This window comes from Mauremys reevesii, linkage group 3 (assembly GCF_016161935.1).
Source record: "Mauremys reevesii isolate NIE-2019 linkage group 3, ASM1616193v1, whole genome shotgun sequence".
Taxonomy (NCBI): domain Eukaryota; kingdom Metazoa; phylum Chordata; order Testudines; family Geoemydidae; genus Mauremys; species Mauremys reevesii.
Window position 1 is genome coordinate 202,139,308 of NC_052625.1, and position 22,228 is coordinate 202,161,535.

The 22,228-nt window shown below is 48.4% G+C and overlaps 1 protein-coding gene across 1 annotated transcript in view; it reads left to right on the forward strand.

The window, feature by feature from the left end:
* The window catches only part of PNOC (prepronociceptin), a 36,991-nt gene extending 29,346 nt beyond the window's left edge, over positions 1-7,645 (forward strand). The window contains exon 3 of the mRNA XM_039528484.1: positions 6,708-7,645. Within this exon, the coding sequence (XP_039384418.1) occupies positions 6,708-7,274 (567 nt within the window). The 3' untranslated portion in view covers positions 7,275-7,645. The remainder of the gene's footprint in view (positions 1-6,707) is intronic.
* Positions 7,646-22,228: the final 14,583 nt, after the last annotated feature.

Here is a 22,228-nt window from a genome sequence, read left to right on the forward strand (position 1 = left end):
AGAGAAACTCTGTGGAGCAAGTCTAGCTGGCAAATATAGATGAGCTGTTCAGTCTGGCTCACTCTGAGCCAGATCCACACCTGGTGTAAACCAATTCACAGCTAAGGATCTACCATTATGGCTCTGGGAAATTAAAAACAAAGGGGTGTTAGAAACTGGGAGTAGGGGAGTGGATCTGGCATTCATTGGGACAGTCTCAACCCCTATCTCCCACCCCCATTCCAACCCTGGCAGTGTCACTGTGTCAGCCCTAATCAGTAGGTGCCTGTGTGCCCTGGAAGGCAGCACCAAGAACAAGTTAAAGAGAGGGACAGAGACAAGAGAACCCTGACAAGGGCCTCTCACTCCAATAGAGCTCCATTGAACCCTCCTGAGGAAGCCATGTGTAGCATGTACTGTTCCTAATGTGGACACAGATCAGTGCCTAAAGAGCAAGTGGAAACCCACTTGCAAGTACGCTTGAGTGGCAACAAAGGAGTTTCATTATCTTTTATTGGAAATGAAGCGTTAAAAATGGCACCTGCTCTCATTCTGACAGAGAAGAGTCTGGGGGCAGCAGGGTGGGGGAAGGAGACACAGATATCATTCCCGCTCCCCGCACCCATCAGCTCAATCAATAGCATTCAGGGCCTCTATTTCTGCTCACTGGCTTGGAAGTGAAGCTGCGGCACATTATGGGGAGGCACAGTTGATAGTGTCTTTTAGCTGATTTGCTAAAATGAGCGTTAGCATGATCTTTGTGGGGAAGTGATGCTCTACGTGCTGTCCTCAGTGCGCGCGAGGCATGATCAGGTTTAAAGCAAATCTCCCTGCAAAAGCCCCAGACCTACAGCTTCAAAAGACACTGATCTCTGCCATTTGAGCTAAAGGAAAGGATCCATTAGCTCCAGAAAGACCTTTATATTCTTCCCAAGCTCCAGCTAGCCAATAGACAGCAAGATGCACCAAAACTTGGGGGCCAGATTTTCAAAAGAATTCAGCACCCATAATTGGGGCCAGATTTTCCAGACTGCTCAGCTCCTGTCAGGCATCGAAATAATAGGCCAGAATTACTGTAGAGCCAAGTATGTTAGATGTTGCACTCCTCTGAAAGTCTGGCCCTAAGCATCACAATAGGAGCTCAGTGCTTTCAGAAGTGTGGGCCATGGTTCCAAATCCTACTACCAATGAAGTCAGTTGGCATTCATGTAATGGGCATTTTTTGCCAGAGGACTGAGCCCTACACTATCCCTCACAAACACACTGTAAGCAAGCAAACTTATTAATGATCTATTTTCTTCAAACACAGCTAGTGCATGGGCTTGCAAGGAGAGGTGACTATAGAAAGTTTGACGGGATAGTGTAGTAATAACCGGTCTGCACTAGAGGGAGACAAAGGAATGTTAGACTTTTTTCTTTTCTTTTCAAATCTAGGTATTTATTGCCCAGTAAGTCAGTTTGACTGATTTTCTTCAAACTTTGCAGGAACAGTCCTCCTTTGTTTCAGACTAAATATGGCACTTTTTAGTTCAAAGGAATTTTCCAAAGCTGTAGGATGTTAAAAATAGGATTTTATAACAGAAGCTGGTTGCAACTAACTACTGTATGGACAGGCTGCTCCCTTTTCATAATACCCATATAACAAGGGTGGGCCTTTCCTGTGTTTGTAAAGCACTTTGGGTTCCCCAGAAGCAAGATGCTATAGAAATGCCTGACTAACACGGCTACCACTCTGAACACTGACCAGAGTAAAACTGCACCACCACACAGGAGTCACAGTGAAAGAGCTCCCTCAAGTGGCATAAAGTTCACCAACAGGTCTATACTTTCCTCTGAAGAGAGCGTTCACAGCTCAGGATAGATCTTACCAGGAGTGCGGAGAATAGCATTCCATACTCCCAGGGCCCTCTGTTTTAATGTAAGGTTTTCTCCCCATTGTGAGATATACAAAAGAGGTGGTCACAACCAAGACTCCAGGTCCAGACACCCCTGGACTTTGGGAAGACAGGCCCATGAGCTATATCTTTAATAAACCTACAGGTTTCTAATATGGGTGTGGTTTGGCAGGGCACTGGCAGGCACAGAATTTGTCTCCCCAAACGCAGCCCCACTGGCCTGACTGCAGCTGCTCCCCCAAATATAGAAGTCAAACTACACCTATGGTTTCTAAGGGTAGTCCCCTCCTACCATGCCCCAGTCTGGAAAGGAGGTGTAGTCCCTGATTCCGCCCCCCTTGGTTACTCTCAGACCCTCTCCCTTCCCCTTAGGACCAAGGGGCTCTGAGTCCAGGTGATGGGTGCCCTCACCTAAAGGCAGGTGTACACAGGGCTAATACCCCATGACCTCTTAGATAAAACTAATACAGCAAATCTAAACCACATCAAAACAACAACAGTTTACACCCTGGAACAGGAAAGGGGGTCATTAAGGGAGGAGAAAGGAACAGGAGACAGAGCTAGGGAAGATGACTAAAAGCTGCAAGCAATATCACGATACCAGTACATAAGAAAATAAGAATGGCCCTACCGGGTCAGACCAAAGGTCCATCTAGCGCCCAGTATCCTGTCTACCAACAGTGGCCAGTGCCAGGTGCCCCAGAGGGAAAGAATGGAACAGGTAATCATCAAGTGATCCATCCTCTGTCGCTTATTCCCAGCTTCTGGCAAACAGAGGCTAGGGACACCATCCCTGCCCATCCTGGCTAATAGCCATTGATGGACCTGTCCTCCATGAACTTATCTAGTTCTGTTTTGAACCCTGTTATGGTCTTGGCCTTCACAACATTCTCTGGCAAGGAGTTCCACAGGTTGACTGCGTTGTGTGAAGAAATACTGCCTTTTATTTGTTTTAAACCTGCTGCCTATTCATTTCATTTGGCAACCCCTAGATCTTGTGTTACGAGAAGTAGTAAACAACACTTCCTTATCTACTTTCTCCACACCAGTCATGATTTTATAGATCTCAATCATATCTCCCTTTAGCCGTCTCTTTTCCAAGCTGAAAAGTCCCAGTCTTATTAATCTCTCCTCGTACGGAAGCTGTTTCATACCCCTAATCATTTTTGTTGCCCTTTTCTGAACCTCTTCCAGTTCCAATACATCTTTTTTGAGACGGGGCAACCACATCTGCACACAGTATTCAAGATATGGGCTTTAAATAGAGGCAACGTGATATGTTTTGTCCTATTATCTGTCCCTTTCTTAATGATTCCCAGCGGTATTAGAAGAGAACCCCCGCCTCCCCCAAAGGCCACCCCCAGCCAGATCAAGAGAGCTATTTGAGGGGCAGGTAGCTATCACTGTCTGAACTGCAGGCAGGTTCCGCATGCAGCTGGTTGATGTCCCAGTTGATTCAAGCCCTGGCTGACTCCTGGCTTCCAGAGCAGAGAGTGGCCTATGGGCTCTCTGAGGTAGACTCAGGCCCTCTGACTGGGACAGTCAGAAAACGGCTCCCTCTCCATGCGGCGGTGGAGGTTAAGAATCACCCCCACATTCTCCTCTGGGTCTCTCTTGCTCTGGTCATGCAGTCCCTTGGACAGTACCTCCCAGGGGAAACCCAAGTTGCCAATCACACTTCTGGTGTGTCCACTCTCCAGCCCAGGAAGATAGTATCTGTGCGGCCCTGCTCCCTGTGCGAGCTACATCTCTGGAACCCCCAAACTGGCAGAGTCTACACACATTGTTTAGTTTGATCCGATCTGTTGTTGCAACAAGTGCGTCATTTTGGCCCAGCCTGCGTCATACAAACAACTTTGGTGAGGACCACAGCGGTTTCTCTCTGAAGATAACAAAAAAATACTATTTTCCCCTGGACCAGTTTTCCCCGTTGGCTGGTTTTAGTCATCAGCACGAGGCTTGCTAACCATGACTAACAGCAAAAGCTGTGGCCACATGACCTGTCGTTTGATCCGCATCCTAGCCTGGGGAGAACTAGGTCTGATAAAAGGAGGAAGGATGCGGATGATGCCTGGATTAAGGACAGAGCCGTAATAAGCAGAGGGAGAGTGGAACAGAAACACAAACTTCAAAGGGAAACGTGAATCATTTTCACCGATGAGTGGATATTGTTTTTTGATGCAGTTGCTGTCTGCTTCCTCAATAGTCACACAGAGGATCCACAGATAAGTCCTTGCGAAAGGGGGGTGAAGTGAACAGTCTTGAGGATCAGTTTGGATAATTAATACATTGTGCATTTCTAGAAGGCATTGCATTTCTGTGCCTCTTTTCAATCCAGGGGAATCCATAGAGCTTTACAAGCATTAACTGCCCCCGGATAGGCAAGTATCATTCTGAGCTGATGGATGAGCAAACGGAGACATGGCAAAGTAACTTGCCCAAGGTCACACAGTGAGACAGTGTCTGAGAACCCATAAGTTCAGATGCTTTTGACCTATTGGAATCTCTCAGATCAACTAAATTTGGGATGGAAGCATCTCAGGGTCAGACTCATAAAAATAACCAGCAATGTTAGGTCAGATATCCCACGTGTGTATTTCAGCATCTTTAATAGTGGGGATGCTAGAACCAGAGACCAGAAGGTCTTTAAACAAATGAAAGCTAAGGGGGAGGGAGCAGTTCCAACGCTCAGAAAAGGATCAGTTCAGGTTTGAGTTAGTTCTGATTTTGGGTGGGCTAGTTCACCCAATGCAAGTCAGTGGAGTTACTCTGGCTTTGTACCAGCATAACTGAGAAGAAAATCTAGCTCTGTGTCTGTGCCCAGATACGATTACCCCGACGGGTGCAGTACGATAATTCCCATGTCAGGTTTGAATGTTGTCTGTGAATCCTCTACTCTACACAGCCAGTTCAGTGCTGCCAAGCAGCCAAACCAGAGAAAGGAAGGAGAAACCTGAAGGGTGTTAACTATACAATTTCCAAACATGCTTCAGAGACAGGATTACAGGGCTGGCTAGACAGCCCCATTGTGAGCACTATGCTTTCCCCTCAGATCTTTTAGCCAGTTACACAAGGCTAATTAAATGCCATTCTGCAGGTCAGAGAGGCTGTTGTGCAGTATTATAACCTCAGTATTACACAGCTGCAGGCAGTTTACAGGCTGCTGTAATCTGACAGTTGGGATGAGCATGAATGGGATCTAGCCCCCTCAGTGTGTGTGTGTGTGTGCAACCTTTTACAGCTGTAGCTGACAGGAATGTATTTTGCCAGGAGGCTGAAACAAAAAATTTCTTTCAAAATGTCCTCCCAGCAGAAGAGTGCATTTAATGCACACACTCTGTATTTTAAATGCTGCTGAAATGAACTGGATTAAACCTTGTGATGGGTAAAATTAAAACCTCATTGAAACTGATGCGCGAATTCACCCTTCGTTTAAAATAGCTGTGAAGCATTTCGGGTGTGGCCCCTTAACTAAAGCCTAAGAGAGCCCACCCAGGAGTTCCTTGACTGAGTGGGAGGAAGGGTTTTGCTGAGTCTTGGTTGTGGTTGGGGGTGGGGGGTGTTCATGTGTAGGCAGAACACACAGAAACTGAGAACAGCAGGGCCGGCTTCCACTCTGGGTCTTCGGCGGCAGTTTGGCGGTGGGGGGTCCTTCCACTCCGGGACCCGCCGTCGAAGTGCCCTGAAGACCCGCGGTGGGGGGTCCTTCCACTCCGGGACCCACCGCCGAAGTGCCGGGTCTTCAGCGGCAATTCAGTGGCGGGGGGCCCCCTGCCACCGAAGACGCCAGGCCCCCTGAATCCTCTGGGCGGCCCTGAGAACAGACAGAACAAAGAAAAAGCCCAGCAGTAGTCGGTGAGCAAAGTGTAACCCTGGGAAAAGCTAGAGTGTGCACAGCTCCTTTTTTCCATGGTTCCTACTGCGTTTGGGGAAGCAGGACCTTGTACGTTCCTTGTAAATAAACAAGATTGCATCAAAGCTAAATACCAGCCTCCATCCATTTCTGCTTCCAGCTAGAACATCCCCATGACTTAGGGTGACTAGAGAGCAAGTGTGAAAGACGGAGGCTGGGGAATAACAGGTGCCTATACAAGACAAACCCCCAAATATCAGGACTGTCCCTATAAAATCGGGATAGCTGGTCACCCTATTATGGCCCCAAAATGTAACTAGTTGCTCAGGTCAAACAAGAAGCAATACTATGTCATGGGCCTGCCCAGCTAGGACAAAGTCAGGCCATTCCTCTGACGTGCAGAACTCCATGCGTACCAAAGATAGCTCTGCCTGCAGGACAGGGAATTAGCATAATTACCTGCTTCAATTAATCCTTATTCTGTGCGGCCCTTTTCAAACATCTTGGGATTATTGGTTCCCTAGCAGTTTAGGCAGAATCCTGGAAAGACTCTGTGCTGCCTTTGCCAGATCTGTACAATGGTCTACAGCTATTAATTGCTGGCTAACAAACAGCCAGGTTGGGAAACCAAGTGTAACACTGACAGACCCTGGTTGGTGGCCGCTGGGATTGAACCTGGGACCTCTGGAGCTGAATGCACAGGCTTCTACTGCATGAGCTAAAAGCCATACGGCTGTTAGCAGGCTCATTAATCTCTCTCTCTTTTTCTAAGTGGTCTCTGTGCCACTATATGGGACAGAACACCACACCCAGAAGGTTACACAAGCTCACATTGGTGAGCAATTGTCACTGAGGGCTTAAGTAGGGCTTGAAGCAGAGCAGAGACCTTGTACTAGTGTTCTGCAGGAAGTTACTTCCACTCGCTGGAGAAAAGGCTCAATGGCCGATTGAAAGCCGCCTTGTTTTGTTCCTCTCTGCAGATCTGCATCATGGAGTGCGAAGGGAAGGCCTTTTCGAGTACCACCTGGGAGCTTTGCACCAAAGTGGCTGGGAAGTCGTCCATACAGGTGAGCGCTGACAGCCTGGAAGAAGATTCCTACCAGCCCTTAGAGATGGACGATAGTGGCCTGTTCAGAGGCAGCCGGAAGCACTTCAATGACCTCACCAAAGTGGTGGATCTTAGCAAAATGGAAGGTGAGAAGAGAGTTTCCAAGGTGAGCAGCCTGATCCGCCAGCGGGAGGTGGACGAGGGTGTCAGCAATGGGAGTGAGACCCCGCTGGGTGACTTCCAAGAGCAGCCCAAGGATATTTCCAAGCGGCTCGGTGGCTTCCTCAAAGGAAAGTACAGTTACAGGCAGGTGCTGGAGCCCACCGTGCAAGGGCTGCAGAAGCGGTACGGGGGCTTCATCGGGGTCAGAAAGTCGGCCCGGAAGTGGAACAACCAGAAGAGGTTTAGCGAGTTCTTGAAGCAGTACCTGGGCATGTCACCGCGCTCCAGCGAGTACGATAGCTTCACCAATGACCTGAATGAACAGAACGAGATCTAACCGGAAACTCTGTTTCATGTCACTGACACATAGTGAATCGGTTTAAGTCTGCCATGGCCAAAGAAGTCAACCCCTTCCCTGATCCCAAAGAGCCTGTGTTAGGAATGGTTCACCAGGCACAACCGGATTCATTGCTGCTCAGAGTCAAGGGGGGGAAGCCGCGTGGTGGTGGTTTCTGAATCATCCAATGTATTTATTAATTCTTCTACATTTTCATGGCACTTTTGAAGGCAAATACAAGACAACTGTCCCTGCCCTGAGCTTACAGTCTAGGTTTACTAGAACGGGAATTTACTTATGAGGAACGAGAGAGAGAATCAGTCAGGTGTCTCTTTTCACTTTCAAAATGGATTTCCAAGTGTTTTGGTCCCTTAGGATACGTCTACGCTGCAATTAGACACTCGTGGCTGGCCTGTGCCTGCTGACTCAGGCTCGTGGGGCTCAGGCTACGGAGTTGTTTGATTGCATGGGCTCGGGCTGCAGCTTGAGCGCTGGGACCCTCCCACCTTGCAGAGTCCTAAAGCCCGAGTCGAACGCCTACACTGCAATTAAACTGCCCGTTAGCCTGAGCCCCGCGAGCCTGAGTCAGCTGGCACAGGCCAGCAGCCGGTTTTTAATTGCAGCGTAGATGTACCCTACGTCTCACAGGGCTACATGAGCAACTCAAAGCTCCACTAACTACACAGTCCATAAACCTCTGGGGCCCGTGACCCATTACCACCAAGGTAGTCACCCTCCAGAGCAGCCAAGGGAAATCCCATGGCCATCCCTCTCCACCTGGGACCAGCATGCCCTGGGGCACACCATGTCTAGCCCAACAAGGTGGAGTCATGTCACGCTTTCCTTCTTCAACTTGGGCTTTTGCTTTTTAAAATGTAGCCCTTCCAAACCTAACACCCGTGCTGCTCTCCCTGCTCCACATGGGGAGCTTTGTTTCTTTATTTTAAATGCATTTTCTTCAGGGTAAATGTGCTGGATTAACATCCCTGGAGGCTAATCAACTACAAAACAAGTATGCCATGGGCCAGCAGGAGTGCAAGTCTGATGGCCGCCACACCACGAACTGAATCAGGGACCTCCTGAGCGTGAAAGCATGAGCTGCTACAGCTCGAGCTAAAGAGCCAGGCTCTGTAGCTCTGGCTGCAATACTCTGTCTGCAGCCCAGGCATAAACAGGGACCTGTAATATACATTCCCCAGTGGTTACAGAAACTCCACTACACACTGCCGCCCCACCATGCCTGAACCCTGCCCTGGGGGCAGAGAGGGAGTTGATTCCCAATGCCCATTCATTCCCTGAGCTCTCTTCTGAGACTTAACCCACCCCAGAAAGCTCCAGGTACACTCCAGCTGTAACCTTGGCAGAGGACAGGGTTAGAACATGGTCATCCCATAGCCCAGTTTCAACATGGGTAAAGCTGCAGTGTAGATGGGACCTATTTGTGTCCCCACACCAGGTTAACACCTTGGACTGATCAAGGGTTTATCCCAGTGACAGGGATATGGTTACTACAATTTTTATCTGTGTTGTAACCACAGCCCCCCAAGTAGACTCCTCTGTTCCATCAGGAATCCAGAGAAAACCTTTCCTCTCTGCATGAGTTCACCTTGCTCCTGCCCTCCTTCCTCGATCAAGCTGGCAACCCCCCTTAGCCTTTGACTTTATCCAGACACTGCAGGGTCACTTACAAGATGAACCCCCATGCTCACCGCTGGAGAGGAAAGAGAACCAGAATCAGTTTTGTGGGCTAGGAGGATTATTCTGGGGTCAGAGGATTGATTGTGCACCTGCACCACCTGGAGGAGAGTTAGGGCATATCTACACAACAGCTGCACAATTACAGCGCAGGGTTTCAACGTAAAAAGGGGGCTTCTTCAGAGCTGGAGGTGAAAGAGCCATGGTAGGACAGAGGGAGGGAACTGTACACGATTAGAGATTCCAAAATACTCAGCTCTCATGAAACAAACGAGAGCTCACAGACACACCGGGAACAGGAGAGCCACTAGCTGGCAGCCTCAGCAGAGACCAAGGGGTGTTTGGGCCATGGGAAATGAGCTTACCACTAGATTCCCAATCTACCACTCCAGGACAGAATTGAGGCACTCTGGGAGTGGGTAATATATGATCAAAGAGAGTGGGCATTGCCACTGCCTGTACCGCACCTGCTCTGTGGTTAAAGAGGACGACAGTCTCCAGGATCTGCTGATCCAGCACCAAATTCATTGCCCTTTTAAAAAAAAATTAACAAAGCAGCTTAATGGTCCCCTTCACTGTGTGTAAATACAGACTCATTCGTAAGAATATTGCTTCAGTTTGTCCTTAGAAAAATCCTTTGGATAAAATATCTCATATACATCTATAAAGCATCCAACTCATGCTGGTGGATCCCAAAGCACTTCAGACTCTTATTCAGGACTTATTCAGGAAATCACTTTACCCACTACCGCAATGCAGTTACCTCTGTGGTGGGGCATGAAAGCTGTGTAACATTACAGTTTAACAGCACACTAACTGTTAAAAACAGGATGTAATGGCGGCTGCATCCATCTGCAACTGGATTGTGAATTTATTAGAGCAAAGGACTATGGGTAGTACAACAGGTGGAGGAACCACATTTTACAAAAAAGAGTTAACATTTGATTGGTCACTGAAAATCCCAAATTAGATCTGGGGGTCTGGAATTTCAACAGAATTTTGTTTTCATTCCCCTGTAAAAAAAAACAACCCAAGCTATTTTATAATAGCAAGAAGCCATTCCAAGTGGTGATACTATGTAAGGATATTTAAAATGATACTCCTGTTATGGCCTCTGTGTCTCGAATACCTGCTGGTTCTATTTTCAGCTCCACTACTGACTCGCTGCGAGACCACGGGCAATTGCGACCCCTCTTTATGCCTCAGTTTCCCCCTCTGTATAATGGGAGCAATGATCATACTTACCCCCTTACTACTCTGGAGAGTCCACTGAGTTCATTACAAAACAAGTGCTATTGCAATGCAAAGCGCTGTCATCTCCCTGTCTGAGTACTGGCAGGTGAGGTCCTGAGTCCTCCTCCTTCTTAGCATATGCGCAACATCCCTAAGGTGGCACGTGACCAGGATTCATCACCTAATTTGGCCCGCTGGTTGGATCATGAGCGTCCCTGGCTTGGGCCAGGTACTGACGGAGAGTGCGATGAGAATGCTGATCCATGCCCTTCCCCTTCTCCCCACCCCCCCAAGTCCTTTACCCAGCTGGTCATGAATTGCCAGGACACGTCTGGCTAGGAGATCAATATTGCTATTAGAAACTACGGAAATAATGTTAAATAATGCCTTACTGCATGAGTAGACACACATATGGAGTACACTGCTACTCTGTATGAATAAGGGCATCAGAATTTCATCCTACTGTAACTATTTTAATGCATTGCACTTCTCTAGCATCTTCCCCCAGGGGCCACAAAACATTTAACAAATTTTGATCGCATTAAGCCTCACATCATTCTTGGATTGTTATAGCTCATTTTACAGATAGAGAAACCAAGGCACAGGGAAGTCACATGACTTGACCAAGGTGATCCAGTCAGCCCAGAGGAATGCTGGGAACAGAGCCCAGATATCCCAACTCCTAGTCCCCTTCTTTAGTGACCAAGTACTTCTCCTTCCATCCCAGTTAAGAGTTGAACTGTTTCCTGCCGTGAACACAGGGATCTGTTTACAGTTCAATTCCAGTAAGGTATACAAGGGTTGTCAGAGTCAGCACCAGCCTGTCAGTTAAAGGCTGGTACAGGAAGCAGCAGGAAAACAAGGTTTCCTGGTCAGCATTCCTTGAGGTTTTATAATCACTCTGGGGTTGACTTCTTTGCTCAGCAATACAGCGGTGTCTGTGTTTTCATTATGTCTCTTTCCCATGGCATGTATCTTGTCCTAGCTGCTGTCTCAGTGCTGTCACATTAGAGGGTGTATTTTTGTAACTCCCAGGATGACAAATGGAGCCGTGCCTGCCACTCGGCCCTATTCTGCCTAACTCGCAGACGAAAGCATGACCAATAAACAACAAGCCTGGGTCTTACCTGCGTCACTGCCGTTACTGTTTGTAAAAAGAACCAGTTCTTTTTAATTGTTTCATACAAATATTTCTCCATTAAACTTGTACATAGCAAAAAATGATTAATAAATTAGTTTACTATTTCTACTGTATCATTGTGATCGACACAATCACTGGATCTGGCTTCCTGAGCACCCCACCCACAAACCTCCACATAATACCACCTCTGCTGCTAAGCCCTGACATTGACAATATAACCAACCCCAAACTGTTAAAAAATCACCAATCAGACTTCAACATAATTATGAGATTGGTTTAAAAATCATGAAATTTTTTAATAAAATAAAGCATTCGGGGTTATTTGCCTCAGCGCCTTTAGAGTGCACTTGGATTCAGGTTTTGAAACTTTTCTCTACTGCCACAAGGGTAGAAGTTTGCTTCTTCTTTTTTTTTTGGTAAATGAAGGCTGAGAGTCTCACATCATCATGTGATCCAGGTATGGGGGCATTATGAAAAATACTGCTAGACTCATGACAAACTTGTGAGAGGTGCCAACCCTGCATGGAGGAAAGCTGGCTTCCCTTAGGTATGGAAGGAGGAAGAGACCAGTTCCTTCCCACTCTGGTCTCACTTCTGGGGAGGTGATAGGGAGGGAACCGACTTGTGGACCACACTCTGATCCTGCCTCTGGATGAGAGTCAGAGGATTGTCAGGCAATGAGCATCACCTCCCACTAGTCTCACACCCACAAGGAGAGACAAGGCCAAGTCTTCACAGAACTGTGGAATTCCAAGAAATCATTGTGCCCCGTGCCATGCCTGCATCCAGCTCTCCTGGACACAGGCGCCAACTTTCCAAAGTGCCAGGGGGTGCTCGAGCCCTGACTCTGCCCAGGCCCCACCCCCACTCCACCCAGCCCCAGAGTCGGCGCCTATGCTGCAGGATCTTATCCAGTGCCCTACCATCCACATCCATTTCTTTGTCTAGTCACTTACACCTTTAGGACCATGAAGGATGTAACTGTAGCCGGCTGATGTGCAGCTTGCAAGTGGAGCTAATGTAAACATAGGCTTGGCAGAATTCAATTATTTTTTATAATTTTAACAGATAATATTGATGTTTATTTTGATTTGTTTAGATTTTTATCTATTTAAATGTTCATAGCTGCACAAATTTATGGGGGTGTCACACAACAGGGCAGCGGTCCCCAATTTTTTTAAGTCACCTCCTCATCCCTAATGTAATTTGCCTGCATGCCCTGGGAGGATGGGCCGGGAGCAGAGCCACAGCCAGGGCCGCAGTCAGGAGCCAGGGACCAATGTCAGGGGTGGAGCTGGGGCAGGGCTGTGGCCGGGAGTCGGGGGCCACGGCCGGGAGCCAAGGACCGAGGTCGCAGCCAGGAGCTGCAACTGGGGACGGGGCTGCAATGGGAGCCAGGGCTGGAGCACAGCTGGGGGAAGAGTGGTGCAGGGTGGTGCTCACTCCTCACCCCCCCCATGAGGGCTGGCCCAGGCCCCACTCTGCCCCCCCAAATGTTCCTCCACAACCCCTTAGGGGGGGCGCACCCTACAGTGTAGGGACCATTGCAATAGGCGGATGAGATAATCATTATTTAATGATAGTAGACATTGAGATTAAAACACTGTAGCCAAAGCTTTATAACCCTTAAAGCATAAATTGTAAGATCGTGTCAAAATACACAAAGTAAATATCCTTCAATCAAACTCTAGTAAGTTCTAAAGCCGCATTGTTCTTACTTTGCCTAGCTCGACATTTCAATTATCAATGGAAATATATTTTTATTGGTTTGTACGGACACGGTGAAATCAACATTCACGGATAAAAACTCCAAACCTGTTTATACAAATGAACTAGCTGGCACGCTCTCAGTTTGCGGATACATCCATACACGTTCTTCTGAGTGATCCTTTTTTTATTTAGGCAAGAAAACAAAACAAAGTCTTTGTGCATAGCATGGGGGGTGGGGAGGGAAATTCATCTAGAGCAGCAAAGCCAAGCTACTCCAATGATGAGATCACCGGGGTGGGAGGAGGGGTTGTCTCAGTCTAGATCCCAGTGTCCACATCTCAGACCAGTCTGTATCCTTACTGGAAACCAGGCCAAGTCTGATGGATATGATTACTGAATGGCTGTCTCACCCTAGATTAGAGAGGAGATACCTATGTAATGACCCCTCCATCAGCTTGTACCCTTCATTCTATTTGCATATGTAACCCTTCTGCCGGGCCGAAACGATAGCAGCAAGGGCCGGGTTCAATACATAGGGGTCCCTTCCCCACAACATAGTGCAAAACCAGCTCGAGCCCCCACCCAGTGACCTGGGAAAATCTTACACACACCCCTGGGCGCCTCGAGGAGGCAATACTTCCCCTCTCGCAAGCACAGAGTCTTGGTGTAGCAGAAAAGGTTTAATACATGATAAACAACAAGCATTAAATTGGGAAAATACTTCAGCTAGAGTTCATAGGTCAAACCGTGAGCAAAGACCCACCCCAGCAAATTGGGCCATGTCCTTCTCTCGGGGCCCTTGAGTCCAGCAACCCCCAAATCACCCACAGTCCCAAAAGTCCCACAATCCAAAAGTCTCTGTCCTGGGTCAGTGCAGCCCCAGAGTTCAAGAGTCTCTCTGCAGAGGTCCCCCTCCCCAGCCTGGGTAGAAAGGGGCACCTTACGTGGTTTCGGGGCCAACTGCCCTGCCTCTTCGTGGGGTTCTGCTTCCACTAGTCGTCCCCGCAAACAGCTCAGCTCCACTTGCTCTGTGGGCTGCTCCGCTCTGCCAGCTGCTCTGGTCCACCAGCTGTCCTGTGAGCCACTCCAGCCGTCCTTGCGAGCTGCTTGGCTCCACTCACCCAGTGGCTGCACAAACTGCTCCACTCCGTTCTGCCAGCTGCTCTGCTCCACAGTATTGCTTCAGGCTCCCCCACTCATTAGCACAGTACTCAGTGCTCTCAGCTCAGCAAGTCCAGCTCTTCAGTGATTTCAGCTCTTAGTGATTCCAGCTCATAGTAGGGGAGCCCCAGTGCCAGTGAGTTCAGCTCATGTAACCTGTATCTAGATTCTCAAGGGAATCAAAAATTAACTCTGATATTCCACAGTGGAGAGAGACACAGGTGGAACTGGTGCTTCTGGCTCACACAAGAAGCCTGCACCACCCAGTACAGATATCTGTCCACAGCCTCTCTCCTTCAATGGGTTTTGGAACCCATGTGCCCCATCTAGCAAGCGCTATCCAGCTGACAATGAAACCCCCCCCATCACAAGACAATTTTGTAGTTCCCCATTTACCCAATCAGGGTGACAACATTTCATTCCTCCTGCCCCAATAACAACGAAATTGGGGCTCCCACAGCTGTGAAAATAACCATCCCATGCTGCTTTGCGGTATGCTAAGTGGGGTGGGAGTGCCCATGCAAATAACTGAAATGCTAATACGAATACTTGAAACTTCCACTCTGCACTCCCCATAATCTACCACCAGATGTCAGGGTGGGGCTCATCTTGACTCTGCTTACATCCTCCCCACAGCCGAGAATTTCTCGTCCCGACAAATCACATTCCCTACTGTACCAACTTACTGGTCCCCTTCAAACGGCCTCAGATAGCCCACTTCAGCTTTCACAAACCTGTGTGCTAAATGTATTGGCTCCTCACTAGTCACCCCAGGTGCATCATAAGTTAACCGTTTCACTGGTCTTATTACCCTGTCTCGCCTATTGAGAATCTCTGTTGCTGTGGCAGGGGGGACATCCTCTTGAGTGACGGATGGAGAGGTTTCCTGTGAGGTCCCCTCGGATACTGCCATAGGCCCCTGCATTTCTAGGTCTAACAGTGGAGGGTCGATGGTGCTCAGGACATCCTCCACCTGTATGTCTCCACTGTTCAATAACCTGTGCATGACATCACATGGGGGTCCCACCAGTGGCTCAGGGGTATCAGGAATAGGCCTAAATACTTCTGCCATGGGGTTTAGGGTGGAAGAGGAGGTGCTCTCTTTTGATTCAGCTGATCGAGACTGAAATCTTGTCTTCATCCCAGGATACACCCTGGTTGTGTCTTCCTCCTCAGACTCACTCTCAGATGTGCTGAGTAGGGGTAAGTTAGCTGCAGGGGGCCGGCTGTCCACGTTGGAAGGCGGCTTTGGTACAGCACCTTCATTCTGCCCACTTGCCCTGTTGTGGCCCATCTCATAAGGGGTGCCCACCAATTCCCCCACAGGGAGCAAAAGGTTTCTATGCACGGTCTTTGTCTGCCCTGGACCCTCTTCAGGTTTGATCTTGTAGACCGGCAGATCTCCTAGCTTTTCCATCACCAAGTAAGGTATTGCCTTCCATCTGTCAGCTATCTTGTGTTTGCCAGCAATACCCAAATTTCGCAGCAGGACTCTGTTCCCTGGCTGGAGCTCTTGCAGACATACCCTAGCATCATATCGATGTTTGTTGCGGTCTGCGTTCTTCTGAGCTGCAGATGCAGCTAAGTGAAGCATCCCGCAGCTTTTCTCGTAGTCGGGATACATATTGCTGATGAGTTTCATAGCTATCTCCATCCTCGGATACACCAAAGCACAGGTCTATGGGTAATCTTGGTTCTCGCCCAAACATCAAGAAATATGGGGTGACTCCCGTAGCGTCGTTCTTGGTGGCGTTGTAGGCGTGCACCAGAAATGCAACATGTTGGCTCCAGGTTGCCTTCTGCTCTGGCCGCAAAGTACCTAACATATCTAACAGAGTTTGGTTGAACCTCTCTGGCTGAGGGTCACCCTGCGGGTGATACGGCGTTGTCCTCGACTTTTTAATTCCTGCTATCCTTAGCACCTCCTTTAGAAGGTGACTCTCAAAGTCTCGTCCCTGATCCGAGTGTATCCGGGCTGGGAATCCATAAACTGAGAAATATTTTTCCCACAGTACTCGAGCGACAGTGGTGGCCCTCTGATCACGTGTGGGATATGCCTGCGCATATCGCGTATAATGGTCGGTCACTACTAGAATGTTCCCAATATTCCTCTTGTCCACTTCTAAAGACAAGAAATCAATGCAAACCAGCTCCAGAGGTTTGTTGCTGGTGATGTTCTTCAGATATGCAGCCCTCGTGGGCAGAGTTTTCCTTTGGACACATCGAGCGCAGGTCTCACATTTCCTGCGAACATCTTCAGCCATCCGGGGCCAATAGAACCTACTGTGGATAAGTTCCAGGGTCCTCTCCATCCCTAAATGTCCAAAGTCATCATGCAGGGCCCTCATGGCCAGGCCTCTGTACTCTTTCGGCAGCACTAGTTGGTTCCGTTGCCTTTGTAGAGGGTCTGTGGTCACACGGTGTAGCACTCCCTGAATCAGTTTTAGCTTGGTCCATTCTCTCATCAGTAGTTTGCCCTCTGGGGTAGGTGGAACAACCGCAGCTGGGCCTCGCCCCTCCCTTTTGGCAAGTAACGTATCACGAATGGAAATATCTTGCAGCTGGGCTTCCTGCCAGTCAGCCGCATTAAGCACGGGCAGGGGAGATTGGTCCAAAGCAATATAGTTCACTGAAGCCGAAGGCACGCATTCAGGGGGCAGGCCCAAAGCTTCAGCAACGCATCCATGAAGGCTCTCATGGGTCTCCGCCTCTCAGCGACTCACACTGCAAATAGCTCTCACTCCATCCGTGGGTATCACAGCAACTCCTGGTGCTTGTGGACGCCTGGACAATGCATCTGCATCTACATTGCTTCTCCCTGATCGGTATTGAATGCTGAAGTCATAGCTAGCCAAAGCGGCCACCCATCTTTGCCCTGTAGCATCCAGTTTAGCACTTGTTAACACATAAGTCAGTGGGTTGTTGTCTGTCCACACCTGGAACTGAGCACCATACAAGTAGTCTCGAAATTTCTCAGTGATGGCCCATTTCAAGGCCAAGAACTCCAGCTTGTGGGTGGGATAGCGGGTTTCACTATCAGACAGTCCTCGGCTGGCAAAGGCTACAGGCTTACGCTTGCCTTCCACCTCCTGGTACAGTACTGCTCCCAGACCCTCCAAACTGGCATCAGTATGCAGGATAAATGGCTTGCTTGGGTCAGCAAAGACTAGGACAGGGGCATGAGTTAGGCAAGTAATGATTTCTCGAAAAGCCCTTTCACATCTCTCATTCCACCGTGGCCCAAAGGGTTCGAAGGGGCCATAGTGTCTCTGCATGGAAGGCCTTTTATTCTTGGTCTTAGATTTGTTCTTGCTGGATTGATATCCCCTGGTAAGATCATTGAGGGGTTTTACAACTGTAGCATAGTTTTTCACGAATCTGCGGTAGTAGCCACTAAACCCAAGGAAAGTCTTGAGTTCTCTGTAGTTGCTTGGACGGGGCCATGTAGTGAGTGCTTCTATTTTATCAGGATCAGTACTCACACCCTCTTGGGACACGATGTGGCCCACATACTTCACCGAGGTCCTGCAGAACTGGCATTTGTCAATGGAAAGCTTCAAACCATACTCCTCCAACCTATCAAGCACTTTAAGAAGTCTTTCTTCATGCTCTTCCAAAGTTCTTCCAAACACAATCAAGTCATCTAAATAAACTAACACTTGCAGTAAATTCATGTCTCCCACAACTTTCTCCATAAGATGTTGAAATGTGGCAGGTGCTCCAGAAATCCCTTGGGGCATGCGTTCGAACTGATAAAACCCTAATGGGCAGATGAAGGCTGTCTTCTCCTTATCTTCTTCACCCAGAGGGATCTAGTAGTATCCACTCCGAAGATCCAACACAGAGAACCACTGGCTTCCCAGCAAACAGTCTAAAGGGGAGCCCCAGTGCCAGTGAGTTCAGCTCATGTAACCTGTATCTAGATTCTCAAGGGAATCAAAACTCTGACATTCCACAGTGGAGAGAGAGACAGGTGGAACTGGTGCTTCTGGCTCACACAAGAAGCCTGCACCACCCAGTACAGATATCTGTCCACAGCCTCTCTCCTTCAATGGTTTTTGGAACCCATGTGCCCCATCTAGCAAGCGCTATCCAGCTGACAATGAAACCCCCCATCACAAGACAATTTTGTAGTTCCCCATTTACCCAATCAGGGTGACAACATTTCATTCCTCCTGCCCCAACAACGAAGAAATTGGGGCTCCCACAGCTGTGAAAATAACCATCCCATGCTGCTTTGCGGTATGCTAAGTGGGGTGGGAGTGCCCATGCAAATAACTGAAATGCTAATACGAATACTTGAAACTTCCACTCTGCACTTCCCATAATCTACCACCAGATATCAGGGTAGAGCTCATCCTGACTCTGCTTACACATACTAAGGGAGGACCTTCAGCACCACAACACAGACCTCTAACCCTTGAGGTACAGGATTAATTTGATTAGATGGTAGCGGCAGTCAGCTATTTCCCTTCAGCCCAGGACACTACATACACTTTGCCAGTGTGTTTCATCTGTACTACCCAGTGCCCTCCTTATGCCTGCCCCGTGGCTAAATAGGGGGCTTCCACCTTCCAGTGCCATCAACTCAATGCCTTTAGTCAGCTTCAAATTCACCAGAAGAGATATTTTAAACGAACTCCCACCATGCAAACTGTTTGGATGGGACAATAATACAACTGGTTTGCAGCCAGCTAGGACTTCACAGCAGCAACTGTGCTGCAGGCCACGGCTACTCAGAATGTCACGGAGAGAGCAAAGCTAGAACTGCACAAGCACTAGAAATACCTTACCCAGACTTGTGAGTCTCCACTCCCGCTCCATGCTGAGCTCTCTCTCTCTCTCTCTCTCTCTCTCACACCCACACAGATTTCCCCTTTATTCTTTTGAGCCCAGAGAGGATACACACTTGGCTCCTGAGAAATCTCTCTGCTGCGAAAGGCAGGCAGCGCAAAACAAAATTAAAGTAATGATTAAAAAAGTAGTTGATGCCATCAGAACTCATCTGCAGTGTTTATTAGAAATTGCCTCCTCCAGGCGGAGTATTGGGATAATAATAAGGAGCAGAACCAATTGTGCGACTGACTCCCATCCTGCCTCTGAGCATTCCCTGAACTCATGGTAATTTTCTTTCACTAGCTACAGGAAATTTTTAACCTCCCTAAGGATACCAATATCCGCTCTGGCCCCGTCCAAGCCATGGACATTCATGTTTGAATGTAAAGCTTGGATTAGATACATAGGCTTCTCAGGAATTTAACCATCTAGGTCATTGTGACTATCACCTTTAACATTGCAGCAGTGCTACTCAGACTGAGGCTCAGGAGCCGCAAGTGGCTTGAATGTCTTCTGTAGCTCTTTGCATCACACGATATTAAAACACTGTGATTTAATTATTAACCAATCAGGATGCTTTTACTAGGTTATTAATCAATTTTAGTTGATAAAATAATAATGCTTGGTGTCGTGAGGCAGAGCGAGGGATCCCTACACTCCCCATGGTGGGCAGAGTCAAACCTGCCCCCCTTCCTCGCTGGAAGTACCTTGCAGGAAGTATAAAGGGAGGGCGCTGCAGCGCAGTTGAGCGGAAGCCAGGGAAGGAGATGGACGCCTCCACTTTGCTGTGGCACTTTGGAGCTGAATCTGTGCTCTGCAGCGCCCTGCCCACAGTGGAGACCGACCCTGCAGAGGAGTTGCCGGGACTGCCATCAGCTGCGTACTGAGAGGACCTGCGGATTACAGAGCTACCAAACCCCGGGGAGGTAGGCAGTAGCTCAGGGGCAGCCGATGACTGTCCGGCTAAGATGCTGACTGACTCTAGGGCAGCGTGTTCCGGCTGACCCAATGGCAGACATCACCACCACCGTTTGGGCCCTGGGCTGGGATGCGATGGAGTTGGGCAGGCCCACGTCCCCCTACCCCCTGCTACCCCACCCCTAGGGAGCCAGTATCCCCAGCCTAGGCCAGGAGGGGAAATACAGGTACAGTTGCCCTGAACCATAACATGTATCAACTTTTGGTTGTTTTACTCATACAAGAAGAGGCGGCCCATCAGGGGTACCCACTCTTAGGCTCCCAGCTCTTGCCTCTCTTGGGTGGAGTAGAGACACGTCCCTCTCCCTTTTGTCCCGGGTATTTCCAGGATGCACAGTTCCCCACCTGCACTGTCTTTCCCAGTGCAGACAGGGTGCCCAAGCACACCTGCTGGCTCTCTCTTCAGGGATGGTTAACAGGTGTAATTGCTACAGTTATCAGTACCACACAGTTCTTTCTCTGCAAACCTGTTTTATTCTTCAGGTAAGACACATTACAGAGAAAACATATTAAAAATGATAAAAGAACCTAAGCACATGCTAATATCAGGGGGTAGCTGTGTTAGTCTGTATCCCCAAAAACAATGAGGAATCCAGTGGCACCTTAAACACTAACAGATTTATTTGGGCATAAGCTTTCGTGGGTAAAAAACCCACTTTTTCAGATACATGCTAATAAGCTCACCAGAATTAACTCCAACCCTAACAGATTCTGGCAGGAGAAATCCTTCACCCAACTCTAGGGGTTTCTTTGTAGTTACCAGTTTGGCGGTACAGTTGCCCTGAACCATAACATGTATCAATTTTTCATTGTTTTACTCATACAAGAAGAGGTAGTGGTGCAACAGAGGTAGAGTTATTATCTGCTGTTCATTCCCCGTAAGATTAGGCAAGGAGTGGGTGGGCACATGCAGAGCAGTTTGTTGAGGTCTCTCATATCCCTCCTGGGAGATCTCAATGAAACTTTCATGGAGATACTCTGTAGCCCTCTCCTGAAGGATTCTAGGGATGGCAGCCTTATTTCTCCCTTCACAGTAGGATGCATTCCCACACCACTCTTCACAGAGTTCGGCTGGCACCATTGCAGTAAACAGGCTAGCGGCATACGGGCCCAATTGGCTTTTGGATCCCAGCAGCAGCTGTGTTCTCTGTGCCTTTGTCACCCTCAGGAGTGAGATATCAGCTAAAATCACTGCCGCCTGTGGAAATTAGAGCCAATTTTCAGTGCCATTGTCCTATGCTTGTACCCATGGATATTGGGACCAAATTGTTTCATGCAACTGAAAATGTTAATGTCATTCTCCTTGCCCCCGTCCCAGTCCCTCATGGGTGATACTCATCATAACTGGGGCTGGAAAGCAGTGCTGTGCAGAGGCACTCCACAGCAGAAGTGTCAATAAGACGTGCTCTATTAAAAACATTAATGGGAACGAAGGAAAAGAGTTTTGAAACATATCCTTCACTTTCCATTGTGAGGGTAAAGAAAATACATTTGTCTGTTTTATCTATAGCTGCTGCCATTGTGGCCTTCAGGGGAATCTTCCCCACACCCACAGAATGCCTGACCCTGATGCAGAGGAGAAATAAGAGGATTAGGGAGAATATGTGCAGCAAGATGCTGCAAGCCAGTTCTGCATCGAACTGTGAACAAAGGGCCTGGCAGGCCAACATGGCAGACAGCATGGAGAGAGATAGCGAGGACAGGAGAAAATGGAGAAAGAGCCAAGAATCAATAAGAACATAAGAATGGCCCTACAGGGTCAGACCAAGGGTCCATCTAGCCCAGTATCTTGTCTTCCAACAGTGGCCAGTGCCAGGTGCCCCAGAGGGAAAGAACAAAACAGGTAATCAAGTGATCCATCCCCTGTCACTCATTCCCAGCTTCTGGCAAACAGAGGCTAGGGACACCATTTCTGCCCATCCTGGCTAACAGCCACTGATGGACCTGTCCTCCATGAATTTATCTAGTTCTATTTGGAACCCTGTTATGGTCTTGGCCTTCACAACATTCTCTGGCAAGGAGTTCCACAGGTTGACTGTGCGTTGTGTGAAGAAATACTTCCTTTTATTTGTTTTAAACCTGCTGCCTATTCATTTCATTTGGTGACCCCTAGATCTTGTGTTATGAGAAGTAGTAAATAACACTTCCTTATCTATTTTCTCTACACCAGTCATGATTTTATAGACCTCAATCATATCTC